We start from the raw sequence: 19362 nt of genomic DNA, 5'->3' as shown, positions 1-19362 counted from the left end.
ACTTCAAGTAATATGTAGAAGCTTTACAACAGTATAGATATCTTTAATTTCTTTCATGTTACAGTTTTCGAACATATTACATCTAATAACATTTTAAATCCCTCAGACAGTGTTATATTTTTTTGCTTTCAACTATCATATATATCTTAAAGAATTCAAAAGGAGAAAAATTATACATTACATTTACCCATATATTTTGCCATTTCTGTTGCTCCTCATTTATTCCCAAAGTTCCATGTTTCCCTCTGATATCATCTCCCTTCACCTGAAGAAGAACCTACAGCATTTCTCTTAGAAGAAGTCTGCTGTTGACAAAAATCTCTTAATTTTCCTTTACCTGATAATTTTTACATTTCGTCTTCTTTTTTTTTAATTTTTATTTTTATGGGTAAATAGTAGGTATATATGTTTATGGGGTACATCAGATATTTTGATACAGGCATATGATGTGTAATAATCATATCAGAGTGAATGGGGTATCCATCCCCTCAAGCATTTATCCTTTGTGTTATAAAAAAAAATGAAACCCTTGACAAATTTGCACGTCATCCTTACACAGGAGCCATGCTAATCTTCTCTGTATTGTTCCAATTTTAGTATATGTTCCAATTTTAGACAGTGAGCACTTGTCTTCATTCTTGAAGGGTGTTTTTGCTGGATGTAGAATTATGGATTGATATTTCTTTTCCTTTAGTATTTTTAAGATGTTCCATTGTTTTCTGACCTCCACTGTTTCTGATGAGAATTTTGCAGTCCTTGAATCCTTGTTTCCTCGTAGGCAGTGTACCTTTTTTTCCTCTGGCTGCATTAGAAATGTTTTAAGTTGGCTTTCCAGGCTTTCGATTATAATGTTTCTGGTGTTTCTTTTGAGTTTATATTGATTCTGGTGTGCTGTGCTTCTTGAGTCTGTAAATATATGTCTTTTTCCAAATATGGGAAGGTTTTGGTTATTATTTTTTGCAATTTTTTTCTACAGTAGTCTCTTCTTCTCCTTCTTTGAGGACTCTAATAACATGAACATTGGACCTTTTGGTATTGTCCTGCAGGTCCCCAGAGGCCCTGTTTTTTTTTCCAATCATTTTTATAATTTTTTTATTTTTACAGTTTCTGTTTCTCTGTTGAGAACTTCTATTTATCCATTCATTTCAGGTGTTTGCCATTACCTCATGGAGCTTAGATGTCATAACTACTTAAATGTCTTTGATATTTCCAGCACCTAGGTTATTTCAGGATTGGCATCTGTTATTGTCTTTTTCCCTGGAGAATTGGTCACATTTTTGTGATTGGTTGTTATGTTGAATAATTTTGGATTCCATCCTGGATAGTGGTGACTGTGTCGTTATTGCTTTTCTTTTTTCTTTTTCTTTTTTTTTTGAGACAGAGTTTCACTCTGTTGCCCGGGCTGGAGTGCAGTGGCACAATCTCAGCTCACTGCAATCTGTAACCTCTGCCTCCCGGGTTCAAGCAATTCTCCTGCCTCAGCCTCCCGAGTAGCTAAGATTACAGGTGCCTGCCACCATGCCCGGCTAATTTTTTGTGTTTTTAGTAGAGACGGGTTTCGCCATGTTGGCCAGGTTGGTCCTGAACTTCTGACCTCAAGTGATCCACCCGCCTTGGCCTCCCAAAGTGCTGGGATTACAGGCAAGAGCCACCGCGCCCAGTCCATTATTGCTTTTCATCTTTATCAGGTAATAAACCACTAGGTCTGTCTCACCTTCTATGGGTGTCAGTTCCAACCAGTTCAGTTTTCAAAGCCTTTTGATCTGTCGTGTGCATGTGCCATTTAGGGATTAGAGACTCGAGTGGTGGGTTCAGTCTTTGTGCAGTGTTCAAAGCCTTCACTGCCCTGCTTACATTTGTCACTCAGGTGTTAGTCTCAGACTTGAGCTGTGGCTTAAATCTTAGTTCAGTTCTCAAGGTTTGGTATGTAGCTTTGCTTTCTCTTGAGTGAAGAGTCCCGGATGAACTCAGGACTTCTGTATGTTCATAAGTCACTGGGACCTGTATTTGGGTCAGAGTCTTGAGAGAGAATATGAGGGATAAAAGGGGAACCCACTGATGTATGAGTTGCTTCTCTACTTTTTGGCTCACCTCCGTAGTCTTCCTGGTTTTGTTGACTTGTCAGAGTCCTCGGGTAGTTACTTTATGTATTTTGTTCAGAGATTTTTGTTGCAATAATCAGTAGGAGAGGCTGTAGTAGACTTACTCTATTGTGGCTAGAAATGGAAACCTCGATTTCATTCATTCTTGCTTTTATCTTTTTTATTTCTGTCGTTCTGCTAGTTTGAATTTAATTTGCTCTTTTTCTAGTTTCATAAGGTGGATGCTTAGGTCATCATTTGAGACCCTTCTTTTCTAATATAAGCATTGTGAATGCCATAACTATCTCTAAGTACTGATTTAGCTATTTTAAACCCTTTACTGTGGTTTAATTTGGCATACAAGAAATTATACGTACTTAAACAGGGATGGGCACAGTGGCTAACACCTGTAATTCTAGCACTTGGGGAGGCTGAGGTGGGGGGGATTGCTTGAGACCAGAAGTTCAAGACCAGCCTAAGCAACATAGCAAGACCCCATCTCTACCAAAAATAAAAAACATTAGCTGGGCATGGTGGCACATGCCTGTAGTCGTAGCTACTCAGGAAGCTAAGGTGGGAGGATCACTTGAGCCTAGGAGTTTGAGGTTACAGTGAGCTATGATTGTTCTACTGTACTCTAGCCTGGGTGATAGAGCAAGACCCTGTTTCCAAAAAATAAAAAATAAAGCAAACAGTTTGGTAAGTGTTGACATGTATATACCCAGGATCACATCACCACAATCAAGATAATAAGATCACAGAACAAGCTGGGAAGTATTCCCTCCTCTTTCCAATTCTTTGGAAGAGTTTATGTAGAATTGTATTCTTTCTTCCTTAAAAGTTTGATAGATACTGGGTTATTCAGATGATCTATTTCTTCTTGAATGAGCTTTCATAATTTGTGTCTTTCTTTTCTCCTTTTTTTTTTTTGAGAGAGTCTCGCTCTGTCACCCAGGCTAGAATGCAATGGCACCAACTCAGCTCACTGCAATCTCTGCCTCCCAGGTTCAAGTGATTCTCGTGTCTCAGCCTCCCGAGTAGCTGGGATTACAGGCGTACACCACCATGCCTGGCTAATTTTTGTATTTTTAGTAGAGATGGGGTTTTGCCATGTTGGCCAGGCTAGTCTTGAACTTGTGACCTCATGTGATCCGCCCACTTAGGCCTCCCAGAGTGTTGGGATTATACGCATGCACCATCACGCCTAGCCAATAATTTGTGTCTTTCAAGGAGTTTATCAGTTTCGTCTGTCAAATTTATTAGTATAAAGTTGTTCTTAATATTCCCTTATCCTTTCAATTTCTGAGGGTCAGTGGTAGTCTTATTTTAGTTTTAAAGTAAGTCTAATCACATATAGTATTGAAAACAATAAAGTTCATTTAAAGGAAAAGCTCTCTCCCAGCAAATACCTGCTTCAGGCTGAAAGATTTTAGTGGCAAAAAGAACATGCTCAGTGTTTTCTTTCTTTACGTTTCCAGCTAGCTCTTCTCCCTTCCCTTTCTCCCCCACTCAACACCTAGGCCATCTCTGGCCCTTGAGTGTAGTGGGTGAGGAAGGAAGGAAGGAGATACAATGGGCAAAAAAAGTTTGACCTAACTGACAAAGTTGTAATCTAATACTGATGCCCTCTCTATGTTGCAGATTCCAAAGACTGATTCTTCCTGTTCTTGACACTTTATGGTTTCCTTGGAGATGTCCTAGCTGGAGCCCCCTGACTGCAATTTCCTTGATGCAGGAAGGGCCACTTTCCCAACCAGTTATTTAATATATCCCCGGGCCCCGTGATGTACCTTCAGTCTCCTTTTGCTGAGGTCACCTTGATGCTAGCAAAAAGCCCTCTTTCCAAAGTAACCCAGCCTGTTCATGTCCAGAGGGTCCACATCTGGCTTGTGGAGTGTGTGTGATTGTGGGAGTAAGACCCACAGTTCACCCCCACGCAACCTCTTCTCTACTACCACAGACTGCCTCAGCCTGTCATTTATAGTTTTTCTACATGAAAGACAGGTGCCAAGTTCTCTGTGTCCCCTAAAGTCTAGTGGATGTACATCGAACAGGTCATCTCTTTGAAATCCTTCTCATCAGATTGGGGTGGGGTGAACACACTCCTCACTCACCTATTGGAGAGAGAAAATGCCGCAGCTTTCCAATGGCTATCTCTAAAGAAATTTTTTTCCTTAGCGTCTTTAACCTTAACACTCTTATACTTTTTCTTCTTTTTAAAATTTTTTGAGAGAGGGTCTCTCTCTGTTGCCTAGGCTGGAGAGCAATGGCGCCATCTTGGCTTATTGCCGCCTCAACCTCCTGGGCCCAATTGATCCTTCTGCCTCAGCCTTCAGAGTAGCTGAGACTACAGGCGCATGCCACGACACCTGGCTAAGTTTGTTTGTTTGGTAGAGACAGGGTTTCGCCATATTGCCCAGGCTGCTCTTGAACTCCTGGACTCAAGTGATCTGCCTGCCTCCACTTCCCAAAGTGCTGGGATGACAGATGTGAGCCACCACACCCGGCCAACACTCTTATGCTTTTAAAGGGTATGTTAGAGATAAAGGACATTAAGTGGTTTTGACCTATTCCTTTTGAGTCCCGTAAAGGCCTGCGGACTGGGAAAATACTTGATAGTATTTTATTACCAGTCTTTGAAATAAAAAGAGCTGGTTTTAACATCATGTCAAATTAATCCCCTAAAAGCATGGATTGCAGCCAGGTGGGCAGATACAGCTTCGTGAAATGTATGGAATTCAGCTTTTGAATAGGAATCATCAATGTTAAAATGCAAAGCTCTATGACCTTATGTGGCAAAATTAATGTTACAGATAGTGTGTGATTTAGACTCGTGTACACACACACACAGAATTATAGATTTTGAATTTTGGTAATATGGCAAGGGTAAATTGGTATATTATTGTAATTTTCACTTCCCTGATTACTATTGAAAGTATTTATCATTTCATATGTTATTGACTAGTTAGATTTCCTCTTCTGTGGCTTACCTGTTCATATTCTTTTTTTGTTTTTGTTTTTGTTTTTTTTTTGAGACGGAGTCTCACTCGTTGCCAGGCTGGAGTGCAGTGGCGCGATGTCAGATCACTGCAACCTCTGCCTCCCGGGTTCAAGTGATTCTCCTGCCTCAGCCTCCTGAGTAGCTGAGACTACAGGTGTGTGCCACCACGCCCAGCTAATTTTTGTATTTTCAGTAGAGACAGAGTTTCGCCATGTTGGCCAGGATGGTCTCGATCTCTTGACCTCGTGATCTGCCTGCCTCGGCCTCCCAAAGTGCTGGGATTACACACATGAGCCACTGTGCCCAGCCACCTGTTCATATTCTTTATTCATGTTTTTGTTGAGTTTGTCTCTTCTTATTGCTTTATATGAATTCTTTGTATATTCTAGATTTCAATTTTGTGTATAGTCAATATCTTTCCTTAGTCTAGGTTGTTTATGGTGTCTTTTTGAGTAGAAGTTTTAATTGTAAAATAATCAAATGTATCAATTTTTAGTTTGCTTTTTGTGTAATTTTTTTTTTGTGTGTGAGATGGAGTCTCACTCTGTCACCCAGGCTGGAGTGCAGTGGTGCCATCTCGGCTCACTGCAACCTCTGCCTCCCGGGTTCAAGCGATTCTCTTGCCTCAGCCTCCTGAGTAGCTGGGACTACAGGCATGTGCCACCATGCCCAACTAATTTTTTTTATATTTTTGGTAGAGATGGGGTTTCACCATGTTGGCCAGGCTGAACTCGAACTCCTGACCTCAGGTTATCCTCCTGCCTCGGCCTCCCAAAGTGCTGGGATTACAGGCATGAGCCACCATGCCCGACCCTTTTTGTGTAATTTTAAGTAATTTTTTTGGGGGGGCTGAGCACATAAAAATATTTTTATATAATTTTTTAAAAATTTAAATATTTGCTATTTATTTTCTTAAAACCTGCCTGGAATTTATGTATTTATTTATTTAGAGACCCAGGCTGGAGTGCAATGGCGTGATCTCGGCTCACCGCAACTGCCACCTCCCAGGTTCAGATGATTCTCCTGCCTCAGCCTCCTGCGTAGCTGGGATTACAGGCATGTGCCACCACGGCCGGCTAATTTTGTGTATTTTTAGTAGAGATGGGGTTTCACCTTGTTGGCCAGGCTGGTCTCAAACACCTAACCTCAGGTGATCCTCCCGCCTCGGCCTCCCAAAGTGCTGGGATTACAGGCGTGAGCCACTGTGGCGCCCGGCCAAAACCCAGTTGCTCTGCTGTGCCCAGGCAAGCACTTTTTTTTTTTTTTTTTTTGAGATGGAGTTTCACTCTTGTTGCCCAGGCTGGAGTGCAATGGTGTGATCTTGGCTTACTGCAGCCTCCACCTCTTGGGTTCAACCAATTCTCCTGTCTCAGCCTCCTGAGTAGCTGGGATTACAGGCACATACCACCCTGCCCAGCAAATTTTTGTATTTTTAGTAGAGACAGGGTTTCGCCATCTTGGCTAGGCCGGTCTTGAACTCCGACCTCAGGTGATCCACCTGCCTCGGCCTCCCAAAGTGCTGGGATTATAGGCATGAGCCATTGCGCCCGGCCTGTTGTACCATTCTTATCAATTAATGTTGTTAAGAGCTAATAGGCTTTAGTCCCCTTATCTCTTTTGATCCTTTGGTCTCCCATAGGAATTTTAGGATTCGTTTGTTGAGTTCCAAGGAAAACTCTGGGATTCCAATTGCAATTGCATGTGTTTAGAAATGAGTTGGGAGTGGGTTGGGAATTGGCATCTTTATACTATTGAATTTTCCTTTCAGTGAACTCTTACTCAGTTATCCTTTTATGTCATTTAATAATGTTTCAAATTTTTTCTCAGGAAGATCTTGTGCATTTTTTGTTGAATTTCTTCCTAGATACCTCTGAGTTATTGTTGCATTTGTGATTGGGATCTTCTTTCCTATCACATCTTCTAATTGGTTAATATTAGTATATGAGAATGCTAGTGATATTCGTGAAATAATGTGTACAGAAATCTTTCTGAAGGCTTTTATTAATACTAATCTTTTTTAATTCTCTTGGGTCTTCTATGTGAATAATTATCTTTATAAAGGCAATTGTCTTTTCCAATTATACATTTTATTTCTTTTTCTTCTCTCAATGAATTAGGACCTGTAGTACAATGTTTAATAGATACAATGATATTGCATTCTTTGTTTCTGATTTTAGTGGAAATAATCATGAAGACAATGATTGTAATAAAATAATAAGCAGCATTTGAATGCTTGCCATGTGCCACAAATGCATTGTTCTGTATGCTTTGCACATATTAAATAGTTGAATCCTCCCAATGACCCTGTAAAGTAGGCTGGTTGTTATCCCTGTTTTATATATGAAAAAAACTGAGGCACAGAAATGATGTAACTTCTATAGCTTTCACTATTAAATATGATATCTGCTGTGGTATTTTGAAAGATATCTTTCATCAAGAGCCCCTTTTATTAGTCCTATTTTGTTAATAAGACTTTTGTTTTGTTTTGTTTTTGTTTTTGTTTTGAGACAGAGTCTCGCTCTGTTACCCAGGCTGGAGTGCAATGGCACGATCTCGGCTCACTGCAACCTCCGCCTCCTGGGTTCAAGCAATTCTCCTGCCTCAGCCTCCCAAGTATCTGGGATTATAGGCATCCACCACCATGCCCGGCTAATTTTTTGTATTTTTTAGTAGAGATGGGGTTTCACCATGTTGGCCAGGCTGGTCTTGAACTCCTGGCCTCAGGTGATCCACCCACTTCGGCCTCCCAAAATGCTGGGATTACAGGCGTGAGCCACCACACCCGGCCTAATAAGACTTTTTAAAAAATCACTAATGAGTGTTGTATTTTCTTGAATGCTTATTTTCTGCATATGTTGAGAAGACAGTTTTTCCTCCTTTAATCTATTAATGTGGTAGATTACGTGAATAAATTTCTGATATTGAAGTGTTCTTGTGTTCCTGTGCTAAACTCTACTTAATTGTGAAGCATTTTTAAAAATTAATAAATTTATTATTTTTTAATTATTATACTTTAAGTTTTAGGGTACATGTGCACAATGTGCAGGTTAGTTACATATGTATACATGTGCCATGCTGGTGTGCTGCACCCATCAACTCGTCATCTAGCATTAGGTATATCTCCTAATGCTATCCCTCCCCCCTCCCCCCACCCCACAACAGTCCCCAGAGTGTGATGTTCCCCTTCCTGTGTCCATGTGTTCTCATTGTTCAATTCCCACCTATGAGTGAGAACATGCGGTGTTTGGTTTTTTGTTCTTGTGATAGTTTACTGACAATGATGATTTCCAGTTTCATCCATGTCCCTACAAAGGACATGAACTCATCATTTTTTATGGCTGCATAGTATTCCATGGTGTATATGTGCCACATTTTCTTAATCCAGTCTATCATTGTTGGACATTTGGGTTGGTTCCAAGTCTTTGCTATTGTGAATAATGATGCAATAAACATACGTGTGCATGTGTCTTTATAGCAGCATGATTTATAGTCCTTTGGGTATATACCCAGTAATGGGATGGCTGGGTCAAATGGTATATCTAGTTCTAGATCCCTGAGGAATCGCCACACTGACTTCCACAATGGTTGAACTAGTTTACAGTCCCACCAACAGTGTAAAAGTGTTCCTATTTCTCCACATCCTCTCCAGCATCTGTTGTTTCCTGACTTTTTAATGATTGCCATCCTAACTGGTGTGAGATGGTATCTCATTGTGGTTTTGATTTGCATTTCTCTGATGGCCAGTGATGGTGAGCATTTTTTCATGTGTTTTTTGGCTGCATAAATGTCTTCTTTTGAGAAGTATCTGTTCATGTCCTTCGCCCACTTTTTGATGGGGTTGTTTGTTTTTTTCTTGCAAATTTGTTTGAGTTCATTGTAGATTCTGGATATTAGCCCTTTGTCAGATGAGTAGGTTGCGAAAATGTTCTCCCATTTTGTAGGTTTCCTGTTCACTCTGATGGTAGTTTCTTTTGCTGTGCAGAAGCTCTTTAGTTTAATTAGATCCCATTTGTCAATTTTGGCTTTCGTTGCCATTGCTTTTGGTGTTTTAGACATGAAGTCCTTGCCCATGCCTATGTCCTGAATGGTAATGCCTAGGTTTTCTTCTAGGGTTTTTATGGTTTTAGGTCTAACGTTTAAGTCTTTAATCCATCTTGAATTCATTTTTGTATAAGGTGTAAGGAAGGGATCCAGTTTCAGCTTTCTACATATGGCTAGGCAGTTTTCCCAGCACCATTTATTAAATAGGGAATCCTTTCCCCATTGCTTGTTTTTCTCAGGTTTGTCAAAGATCAGATAGTTGTAGATATGTGGCATTATTTCTGAGGGCTCTGTTCTGTTCCATTGATCTATATCTCTGTTTTGGTAAGTCAAATTGTCCCTGTTTGCAGATGACATGATTGTATATCTAGAAAACCCCATTGTCTCAGCCCAAAATCTCCTTAAGCTGATAAGCAACTTCAGCAAAGTCTCAGGATACAAAATCAATGTACAAAAATCACAAGCATTCTTATACACCAATAACAGACAGAGAACCAAATCACGAGTGAACTCCCATTCACAATTGCTTCAAAGAGAATAAAATACCTAGGAATCCAACTTACAAGGGACGTGAAGGACCTCTTCAAGGAGAACTACAAACCACTGCTCAATGAGATAAAAGAGGATACAAACAAATGGAAGAACATTCCATGCTCATGGGTAGGAAGAATCAATATCGTGAAAATGGCCATACTGCCCAAGGTAATTTATAGATTCAATGCCATCCCCATCAAGCTACCAATGACTTTCTTCACAGAATTGGAAAAAACTACTTTAAAAAATTAATTTAGAATTGATTTTACTAGTATTTAACCTATGAATTTTGCATTAATGTTTAGAAGTAAAATAGATCTTAGATTTTCTTTTTTTGTACTTTCTTCTCTTATTCTGGTATCCAAGGTTATACTAGCTGCATAAAATAAACTGAGTACTTTTCCTTCTTGTAATTTTTGAAACTGTGACTGAAATTTAGTTTCCTGAGAGTTTGATACTAATCATTTTCAAAACCATCTGGATATGGCAAGACTTGATTATGGAGTCAGTTTTTATCATTTAAAATAACAATTATTGATTTATTCAAGCTTCTTGTATTTTCTGTCAATTCTGGTCATTTTTCTAGACCATTATGTTTCATCTGAGATGTCCGATTTACCAACCTAAGGCAGTATTCTCTTGATTTAAAAAAAAAACTCTTAGTTTTATTAAAGTAGGTCATGCCTGACGTTTAAAGAATAAAATAAATGTGGTGAAACTGTAAAGAAAGTGAAGGGCATGATAAACATAAAATTTAGGATATTGATTATCTGAAAAGAAAGAAAATGAAATGGGCATATGAAGAACTTCAAAGATAACTATAATTTGTTTTAATGGGTGGTGGATACCCAGGTATTATTTTTGGTATTACTATTCTTTATAACTTACATATATTTTACAAAACTTATTTGAAATGTTTCACTGTGGAAGGTTAAGATTGAACTCACCACGCTGCTCCTGTCACCCACCCAAAGGCATGCGTATGTACATAGACTTCTTGTTTCCCAATAGTCCCAATGTGATTATACCATAAATTTGTTTTCCATCAGTACTATTTTTTACAATATGACTATACAGTTAGCTCTCTGTATCTGCAAGGGATTTGTTCCAGAACCTCCATGGATACCAGAATCCATTGATACTCAAATCCCTGATATAAAATGGCATGGTATAATTGGCCCTCCGTATTTGTGGGTTTTGATCCTTGGTTGGTTGAATCCACAGACATAAAACCCATGGATACAGAGGGCTTACTGTATATATAAATACTATACACAGCCAAGCCACATAGTAATCTATGATTAATTTACCTTCCCTGTATAACTGTGTTCCTTTGGTTAATAATTATTTTTTTTGAGACAGAGTCTTGCTGTGTTGCCCAGGCTGGAGTGCAGTGGTATGGTCTTGGCTCACTGCAGCCTGCAGCTACAAACTCCTGGGCTCAAGCGATCTTCCCACCTCAGGCTCCCGAGTAGCTGGGACTATAGCTGTGCACTACCACACTCAGCTGATTTTTTAAGTTTTTCATAGAGACGGGGTCTCACTGGACTGAGAGTCTAGGCTGGTCTCAAACTCCTGGACTCAAGTCATTCTCTTGCCTCAGCCTCCCAAAGTGCTGGGATTACAGGAGTGAACCACTTCTCCTGGCTTGTTTTGTTTCTTTCATTTGTTTCTTTCTCCATATACTTATCACCAGTTGTCTAGAGTGACTCTGAGCGCTTCTGGAGATATCAAGGGTTTCCTCAGTGTCATATCCCTGAGTTTTTCTAGAGCCTTCTGACCTGCTCTCATCTGGGTGGATTACCCTCATTCCTTCTTGTACAGCTACCATCCTGACATTGCTCTTCAGTGTCACTCTGGGGATTCCCTTCACCCTCTGCATTGCTGGGTTCCATATTTTCTTTATGCCATGCCCCCTTCCTCATTGGTTGGAGCACAGTCTTCAAGTACTTTCGTAAGAAAGGATGTAGGTCCATGGGAGATGAAGTTTTGAGATTTTTGGATGTCTACAAGTGTTTGACTCCTAATGGAGAGTTTGGCTTGAAGTAGAGTTCTAGGATGGAAATGTCTTTCCCTTAGACTTTTGAAGGCATTGCTCCATTGTCATCTAATTTTCAGTGTAAAGCTATTCTGATTATTGATACTTGATATAATTTTTTTCTCTGTTTCAGCTTATAAGATTTTACCCCCTTTATCTCAGGTGCTCTGACATATCCCCATATGGGATGACTGCCACCAGTATTTCTGGGTGCCTGATAGGAAATAAATCCCCACAGGGATAGTTTTTTTTTTTTTTTCCCATGCAAAGCCAAGATGCTACAGGGCCAGACAGCTGCACTGCACATCCAAGTGGCAAGCTAGGCCTTTTTTGTTAAGCTCCTTTCACTTTGTCTGTGGGCAAGTCCACTTTGACCCACTAAAAATAGGCACATCATACCAGAAAATCATCAGCCTCTAGTGTTCGGGCATCCAGGCTCCCAGAAGAAAAACAGGTGTTCAGTGCCCTAGGCAGGCAAAACCATCATATCAACATAGGGAATATTTCACAAGCCAAGTTCCCAGACTTTAGCCAGGAGCCAGCCCTGTGAGCAGGCCCTTCTAAAGATCAGTTCTGCTGTGTTAACACTTTCCTACAGGTTACCTTTACTGGTGCTCTTTATTTCTTTGTGTGGATTTGAGTTACCATAGAGTGTCCTTTATTTTCTTGGAGCTGAGCTTTAAGTTAGATCAAATAGCAACAGCCGTCTGGGGATAGGGCTTTTGGTAGAGCTCCAAAACAGTTCATCCCCTTGGGTAGCTGTGAGGCTACCAGTTTTCATGGAGCTGGGGAGCCAGTGGGAGAGCAGGAAGAGTAGTAGTAGTGCCAAGTGAACCATGACCTGGCTGTTCTTAGTGAGGTTTACTAGTTTTTTTTTTCTTGTGTGTGTGTGTGTGTGTGTGTGTGTGTGTGTGTGTGTGACAGAGTTTTGCTCTTTTAGCCGAGGCTAGAGTGCAATGGCACAATCTTGGCTCACTACAACCTCTGTGTCCCAGGTTCAAGCGGTTTTCCTGCCTCAGCCTCCTGAGTAGCTCGGATTATAGGCGCCTGTCATCATGCCTTGCTAATTTTTGTATTTTTAGTAGAGACAGGGTTTCACCATGTTGGCCAGGCTGGTCCTGAACTCCTGACCTCAGGTGATACATCCGCCTCGGCCCCCCAAAGTGCTGGGATTATAGGCATGAGTCACCACGTCTGGCATAGTTTTTCTTGAATAAATGATTTTTAACTGATTGTTTGCCTTTGGTTAATTTCTAAAGTCGTGAAATGATTGATTTTGATAATTTTTGATTTTGCCAGTATTTTCATTACTTTTTGGGGGAAGAGGATTTACTGAGGTCCTTCCTCTCATTCTGTCATTTCAGAAGTCCAGCCTAAAAGCCTTTCTTTTAAAACTGCAAAAAAGTACAGAAAATCATAATTTTAACAAACACTCTTGTACTTCCTTCCCAGTATTAGCAAATGTTAACATTTTGTCATTTTTTTAAAAATAAAAGAAACAGGCCAGGCACGGTGGCTCACGCCTGTAATCCCAGCACTTTGGGAGGCCGAGGCGGTCATATCACAAGGTCAGGAGTTCAAGACAAGCCTGACCAAAACGGTGAAACCCCGTCTCTACTAAAAATACAAAAATTAGCCAGGTGTGGTGGTGTGCACCTGTAATCCCAGCTACTCAGGAGGCTGAGGTAGGAGAATCTCTTGAACTCGGGAGGCGGAGGTTGCAGTGAGCCGAGATCCCGCCACTGCACTCCAGCCTGGGCGACAGAGGGAGACTCCATCTCAAAATAAATAAATAAATAAATAAATAAATAAATAAATAAATAAATAAAAAAAATTAAAAAAATAAGAAAAGAAACAGAGGTTTACAAATAAAGTTGAAGTCCCATTTTTCCCCCCCTGAGGCCTATTCCTCTTATCTCCTCCCCAGGTAAACAGTATCATGAATTTTGTGAGTATCCTTCTAATCTATGTTTTTATACTTTTGCTACATATATTTGTACCTGTAATCAATATAGAATTCTTTTTGTAAAATTACCAGATTGTTACACTCAAATTATAGGAATCTTGGCCAGGCACGGTAGCTCACGCCTGTAATCCCAGCACTTTGGGGGGCCGAGGCGGGTGGATCGCATGAGGTCAGGTGTTTGAGACCAGCCTGGCCAACATGGTGAAACCCCGTCTCTACTAAAAATACAAAAATTAGCCAGGCGTGGTAGCAGGTGCCTGTAATCCCAGCTACTCGGGAGGCTGAGGCAGGAGAATTGCTTGAACCCAGGAGGCAGAGGTTGCAGTGAGCCGAGATCACGCTACTGTACTCCAGCCTGGGTGACAACAGCAAGACTCCATCTCAAAAAAAAAAAAAAATTATAGGGATCTTTCTGCAACTTGCTTTCTGTGTTCAGTATTACCTTTTGAGCTTTATGCTGATACTTTAGATTTAGATCATTTATTTTAACTGCTGTGCTAGCGGAAATATGAGTGTCATAGTTCACTTTCCATACCTTTATTGGTGGATATTTGGTGGTTTCTAATATTTTGTTGTCATTCTTGTACATGTTAAAATTTGCCATAATTTCCCTATGGTATGAACTACAAGTGGAATAGGTAGTAAGGCATGTGTGTGTATGTGTGTATATGTGTGCATGTGTGCACATGTGTGTATTTTTTTTTTGAGACAGGGTCTTACTTTGTCACCCAGGCTAGAGTGTAGTGTTGTGTACATGGCTCACTGCAACCTTGACCTCCTGGGCTCAAGCAGTCCTCTTGCCTCAGCCTCCTAAGTAGCTGGGACTATAGGTGTGCGCCACCATGCCCAGCTAATTTTTTGTATTTTTTTGTGGAGACGGGTTTTGCCATGTTGCCCAGGCTGTATATTTTCAATAATACTAAATGTATTACCTCTTATCCGTCATAAGTGGAATCAATTTGCCATGTATATTTAAGAGTTTCACATCTTTGTAAGTGAAAATTGCTTTATAATATTCTCATCTTTGATCCTTCTTTGCTTTTGGCATATAAGCATTATCTTGCCAATTTTATTTTGGTTACTAAGTGCCAGATGTAGCTTTTCCCGTAATTTTATTTTCAACACATCTCTGTCATTTTGCCCTAATTGTCTTCTGAAAACATGGAGCTGATTTTTTAAAAATGCAATTTGATATGGCTGGCATTTAACTAATAGGGTTAATATATAGTTATTGTGAAATTACTATATTTGTATTTCTTCTTTTAGTATATTTTCTACATAGCCTGCTTTTCATTACTTCTTTTTTCTTGCCTTTGCTGGATTTTCTTTACCCCCTTTTTCCTCTTTAGTCATTATCTTTCTGAATTACTGAAGTATCAAGCATTATTCTTAGCCAGGTTTTGTGTATGGCAAATTCTTTGTCTTTTCTTGTCCAAAAATGTCTTTGTCATCTTTCTTTATGATAATTTATCTGGGTATAGAGTTCTAAGATGAAAGCTTGTCTCGGGACAGAGAAGATATTATTCTTTAATCTTCTGGCTTCTTTTTTGAAGAAGTCTGATGTTGATATAATTATTTCTTTATAGGGGATATTTTTACTTATTCATGGTAGCTTACAATATTTTCTTTCTGACTTGAAAGCCTTGTGGCTACACTGAACTTTGTCTAAGTGCAGACTTGTTTATTTTCCACACTCAAGGACTTTGGACATTCAGTGGTAGGATACATGCCTTTCTTCCATTTTAGAAAAGAATCAGTCATTGTATCTTCAAATACTGCCTAGATCAGGGGTCCCCAAGACGACTCCCATACTCAGATATTCTCTAGAGAAATTCATGGAACTCAGCATATAGTTGTAATCATGGGTAAGATTTATTACAGTGATGTAGTAGTGATAAACAACTGGATTATAAGGGAAAAAGGCACAGGCAGAATCTGGAGGCATCCATGTGCAGGCTTCCTTATGCTGTCTGCCTGTCATGAATACAGAGCACACTCTAACTTCCTTATGCTGTCTGCCTATCATGAACACAGAGCACACTCTAACTCCAGTATCAAAGATGCACCAACATGTGTGATGTTTATGCCAAGGGAAGCCTATTAGAGACTAAGTGATTTCCCAAGATCTGTCATCTAATTTATTAAATCTGTCTTATCTGTGGCTAGTCTACTGTTCAACCTATTTAGAGTTTTTTTTTTTAAATAATGCCTACCTTAAAAATACTCATCTGTCTTTTTTCAAAATTTCCTGCTATTTCCTTCATAGTCTAGTTCTTACCTTATCTTTGTACATTTGAAATATACTTATTTTAAAGTACAGATTGTTCTATTATCTACAGTTCTAGGAATGTGAGTATATTTAAATGTATCGGTCAATTCTTTCTAATGATGGATCAGTTCCTTCTAAGGTTTTAAATTTTCTTTTCTTTTTTTTTTTTTTTTTGAGACGGAGTCTTGCTGTGTCACCTAGGCTGGGGTACAGTGGTGGGATCTCAGCTCATTGCAACCTCCGCCTCCCAGCTTCAAGCAATTCTCCTGCCTCAGCCTCCTGAATAGCTGGGATTACAGGCACCTGCCACCACGCCCAGCTAATTTTTGTATTTTTAGTAGAGACAGGGTTTCACCATGTTGGCCAGTCTGGTCTTGAACTCCTGACCTCGTGATACACCCACCTCGGCCTCCCAAAGTGCTGGGATTACAGGCCTGAGCCACCGCGCCCAGCCAGGTTTTAAATTTTCTACTGTGAACTCCTCAGTGAGAGTTGGTTTTCCCTAGAAGTTCTGTGATGTCTTCAGCTATAAAGACATGAGTGTGTGTATGTGTGTGTGTATATATATATATATATATATATATATATATATATATATAACTACAAGGGCTCCCATGCTTGTTAAACAGGAACTAGAAGGATTCCCCACTAGCCAGAGAAATTGGCAAGAAGGATGTTATATATAAGACATCAAAAGCCTAATTCTGTAACTCAATCCAAATGATTACAAGCATAGTACAGAGCCTATAAACTGAAAAATTTTTAAAGTTGGTCTTGTTATTGGTAGGTTCATAGCAGTGGCAACCTTTCATATATGTATACACACTCACACACACACATATACAATTATATGTGTATTATATATATATATATATATATATATATATATATATATATATAAGCTTTAAGCCAAAATTACACTCTGACTTTGCTGAATTCCTGAACATTTGTGCCTTATGGTCCCCTTCAAATCCTCAAGCTGTTCTGTTTACTCTCTCACTTTAAATTCCCACTTCATTTTGATACCTAATACATTTCTTTTCTTGATTTTGAGCCTGGGACATGGGAAGGGTCCTCCATCCACATCAGCTCAAGTCATGTTGATAGGAGTTCACTGCTTGGGCATTTAGGGATTAGTTATTTCATAAATTATAGTGGGAAGACAAGTTTGATGATTCATTGCATTTTCTTCTAGAAGTCTGGCAAGTTGATGAGCAGATAGATCACTACAAGGAAAGCCAAGACAAACTTCTGTGGCAAGCTGCATTCATAGGCAAGGAAACACTGAAGGATGAAAGTGGTCAAGAATGTAAAATATGTAGAAAAATCATTTATCTCAACGCAGACTTTGTTTCTGTAAAACAAAGACTCCCAAAATATTATTCATGGGAAAGGTGTTCAAAACATCATTTAAACTTTCTTGGTCAAAATAGAAGCTATGTAAGAAAGAAAGATGATGGATGTAAGGCATATTGGAAAGTATGCCTCCATTATAATCTTCATAAAGCTCAACCTGCAGAGAGATTTTTTGACCCTAATCAACGAGGGAAAGCCCTCCACCAAAAGCAAGCCCTTAGAAAAAGTCAGAGAAGTCAAACTGGGGAGAAACTCTACAAATGTACTGAATGTGGAAAAGTGTTTATCCAGAAAGCAAACTTAGTTGTACATCAAAGAACTCACACCGGAGAGAAACCTTATGAATGCTGTGAATGTGCAAAAGCCTTCAGCCAGAAGTCAACCCTCATAGCACACCAGAGAACTCACACAGGGGAGAAGCCCTATGAATGCAGTGAATGTGGAAAAACCTTTATCCAGAAGTCAACTCTGATTAAACATCAACGAACTCATACAGGAGAGAAACCATTTGTATGTGACAAATGTCCAAAAGCCTTTAAGAGTTCATATCATCTTATTAGACATGAAAAAACACACATTAGACAAGCATTTTATAAAGGTATTAAATGTACTATGTCCAGCCTTATATATCAAAGAATTCACACAAGTGAGAAACCTCAGTGCAGTGAACATGGGAAAGCCTCTGATGAGAAGCCCAGTCCCACTAAACATTGGAGAACTCATACAAAAGAGAACATTTATGAGTGTAGTAAATGTGGGAAAAGCTTCAGAGGAAAGTCACACCTCTCTGTTCATCAGAGAATTCATACAGGAGAGAAACCCTATGAATGTAGTATATGTGGGAAGACTTTCAGTGGAAAGTCACACCTCTCTGTCCATCATAGAAGTCATACAGGAGAGAAACCTTATGAATGCAGAAGATGTGGGAAAGCCTTTGGGGAGAAGTCAACCCTTATTGTACATCAGAGAATGCATACAGGAGAGAAACCCTATAAATGCAACGAATGTGGGAAAGCCTTTAGTGAGAAGTCACCACTGATTAAACATCAGAGAATTCATACAGGAGAGAGACCCTATGAATGCACTGACTGTAAAAAAGCCTTCAGTAGGAAGTCAACTCTCATCAAACATCAGAGAATTCATACAGGAGAAAAACCTTACAAATGTAGTGAATGTGGGAAGGCCTTCAGTGTGAAATCAACTCTCATTGTGCATCACAGAACTCATACAGGAGAGAAACCTTATGAATGCAGAGACTGTGGGAAAGCATTCAGTGGGAAGTCAACTCTCATTAAACATCAGAGAAGTCACACAGGAGATAAAAACCTATGATTATACTTGAGAGTGGGATAATTATACTAGTAGTTGTCATTTGACTATCACTAGTCTCATTATTTGTCAAATAATCATGGCGAGTAATCTTATAAATGTCCAGAATATTGGAAATTCTTCATATGTTAATGTTCGTTTAATTTAATAAAAAGTACAAAAGTATAATTCCAGAGGTGTCAATAAATGTGATCAGTTTTTTCACCCAGAATTCTTCACCCAGGAGTGAAGAACTGTATGTCAAATAATTCAAAAGGGGCAAAACTGAATGTAGTTATGTGGGAAAGCCTTCAGAAATAATTTAAATGGCACTTTATCAGAGTATGTATGCCGAGGAAAACTAAGAATTTAGTGAGCTTATAAAACCATGGTAGCCAGGCGTGGTAGGTAGCTCACACCTGTAATCCTAGCACTTTTGGGAGGCTGAGGTGGGCAGATTGCTTGAGCTCACAAGTTTGAGACCAGCCTGGGCAACATGGCAAAACTCTGTCTCTACAAAAAATACAAAAGTTATCTGAGTGTAGTGGTGCATACCTTTAGTCCCAGCTACTCAGGAGGTTGAAGTAGGAGGGTGGCTTGAGCCCAGGAGGCAGAGGTTGCAGTGAACTGAGATCGTGCCACTGCACTCCAGCCTGGGCATTATAGCCAGACCTTGTCAAATAAATAAATAAACAAACCCATGGTAGAAATGAGAGGAATCATGCTCTATATTCTTTTATTAATAGAGACAGGGTCTTGCTATGTTGC

At 39.6% G+C, this 19362-nt stretch overlaps 1 protein-coding gene and 1 non-coding gene across 28 annotated transcripts in view; one reads left to right on the top strand and one right to left on the bottom strand.

Annotated features, from left to right (window-relative positions):
* The window catches only part of ZNF674 (zinc finger protein 674), a 46202-nt gene extending 27414 nt beyond the window's left edge, over positions 1 to 18788 (top strand). For 22 of the 27 annotated variants that reach the window (XM_016942716.4, XM_016942715.4, XM_063804620.1 and 19 more), the window contains one exon: positions 17126 to 18788. In XM_016942716.4, the coding sequence (XP_016798205.1) occupies positions 17126 to 18618 (1493 nt within the window). In that variant the 3' untranslated portion in view covers positions 18619 to 18788. The remainder of the gene's footprint in view (positions 1 to 17125) is intronic. The other 5 variants (XM_063804603.1, XM_063804619.1, XM_016942720.3 and 2 more) reach the window with 1 other exon arrangement.
* On the bottom strand, positions 515 to 617 carry LOC112207137 (U6 spliceosomal RNA). The gene has a single exon (XR_002941606.1). It is a non-coding gene; the product is annotated as a U6 spliceosomal RNA (small nuclear RNA).
* Positions 18789 to 19362: the final 574 nt, after the last annotated feature.

Source organism: Pan troglodytes, chromosome X (genome assembly GCF_028858775.2).
Source record: "Pan troglodytes isolate AG18354 chromosome X, NHGRI_mPanTro3-v2.0_pri, whole genome shotgun sequence".
Lineage (NCBI taxonomy): Eukaryota > Metazoa > Chordata > Mammalia > Primates > Hominidae > Pan > Pan troglodytes.
Note: the sequence above shows the minus strand (reverse complement) of the source record. Positions and strands in the feature narration are given on the sequence as shown.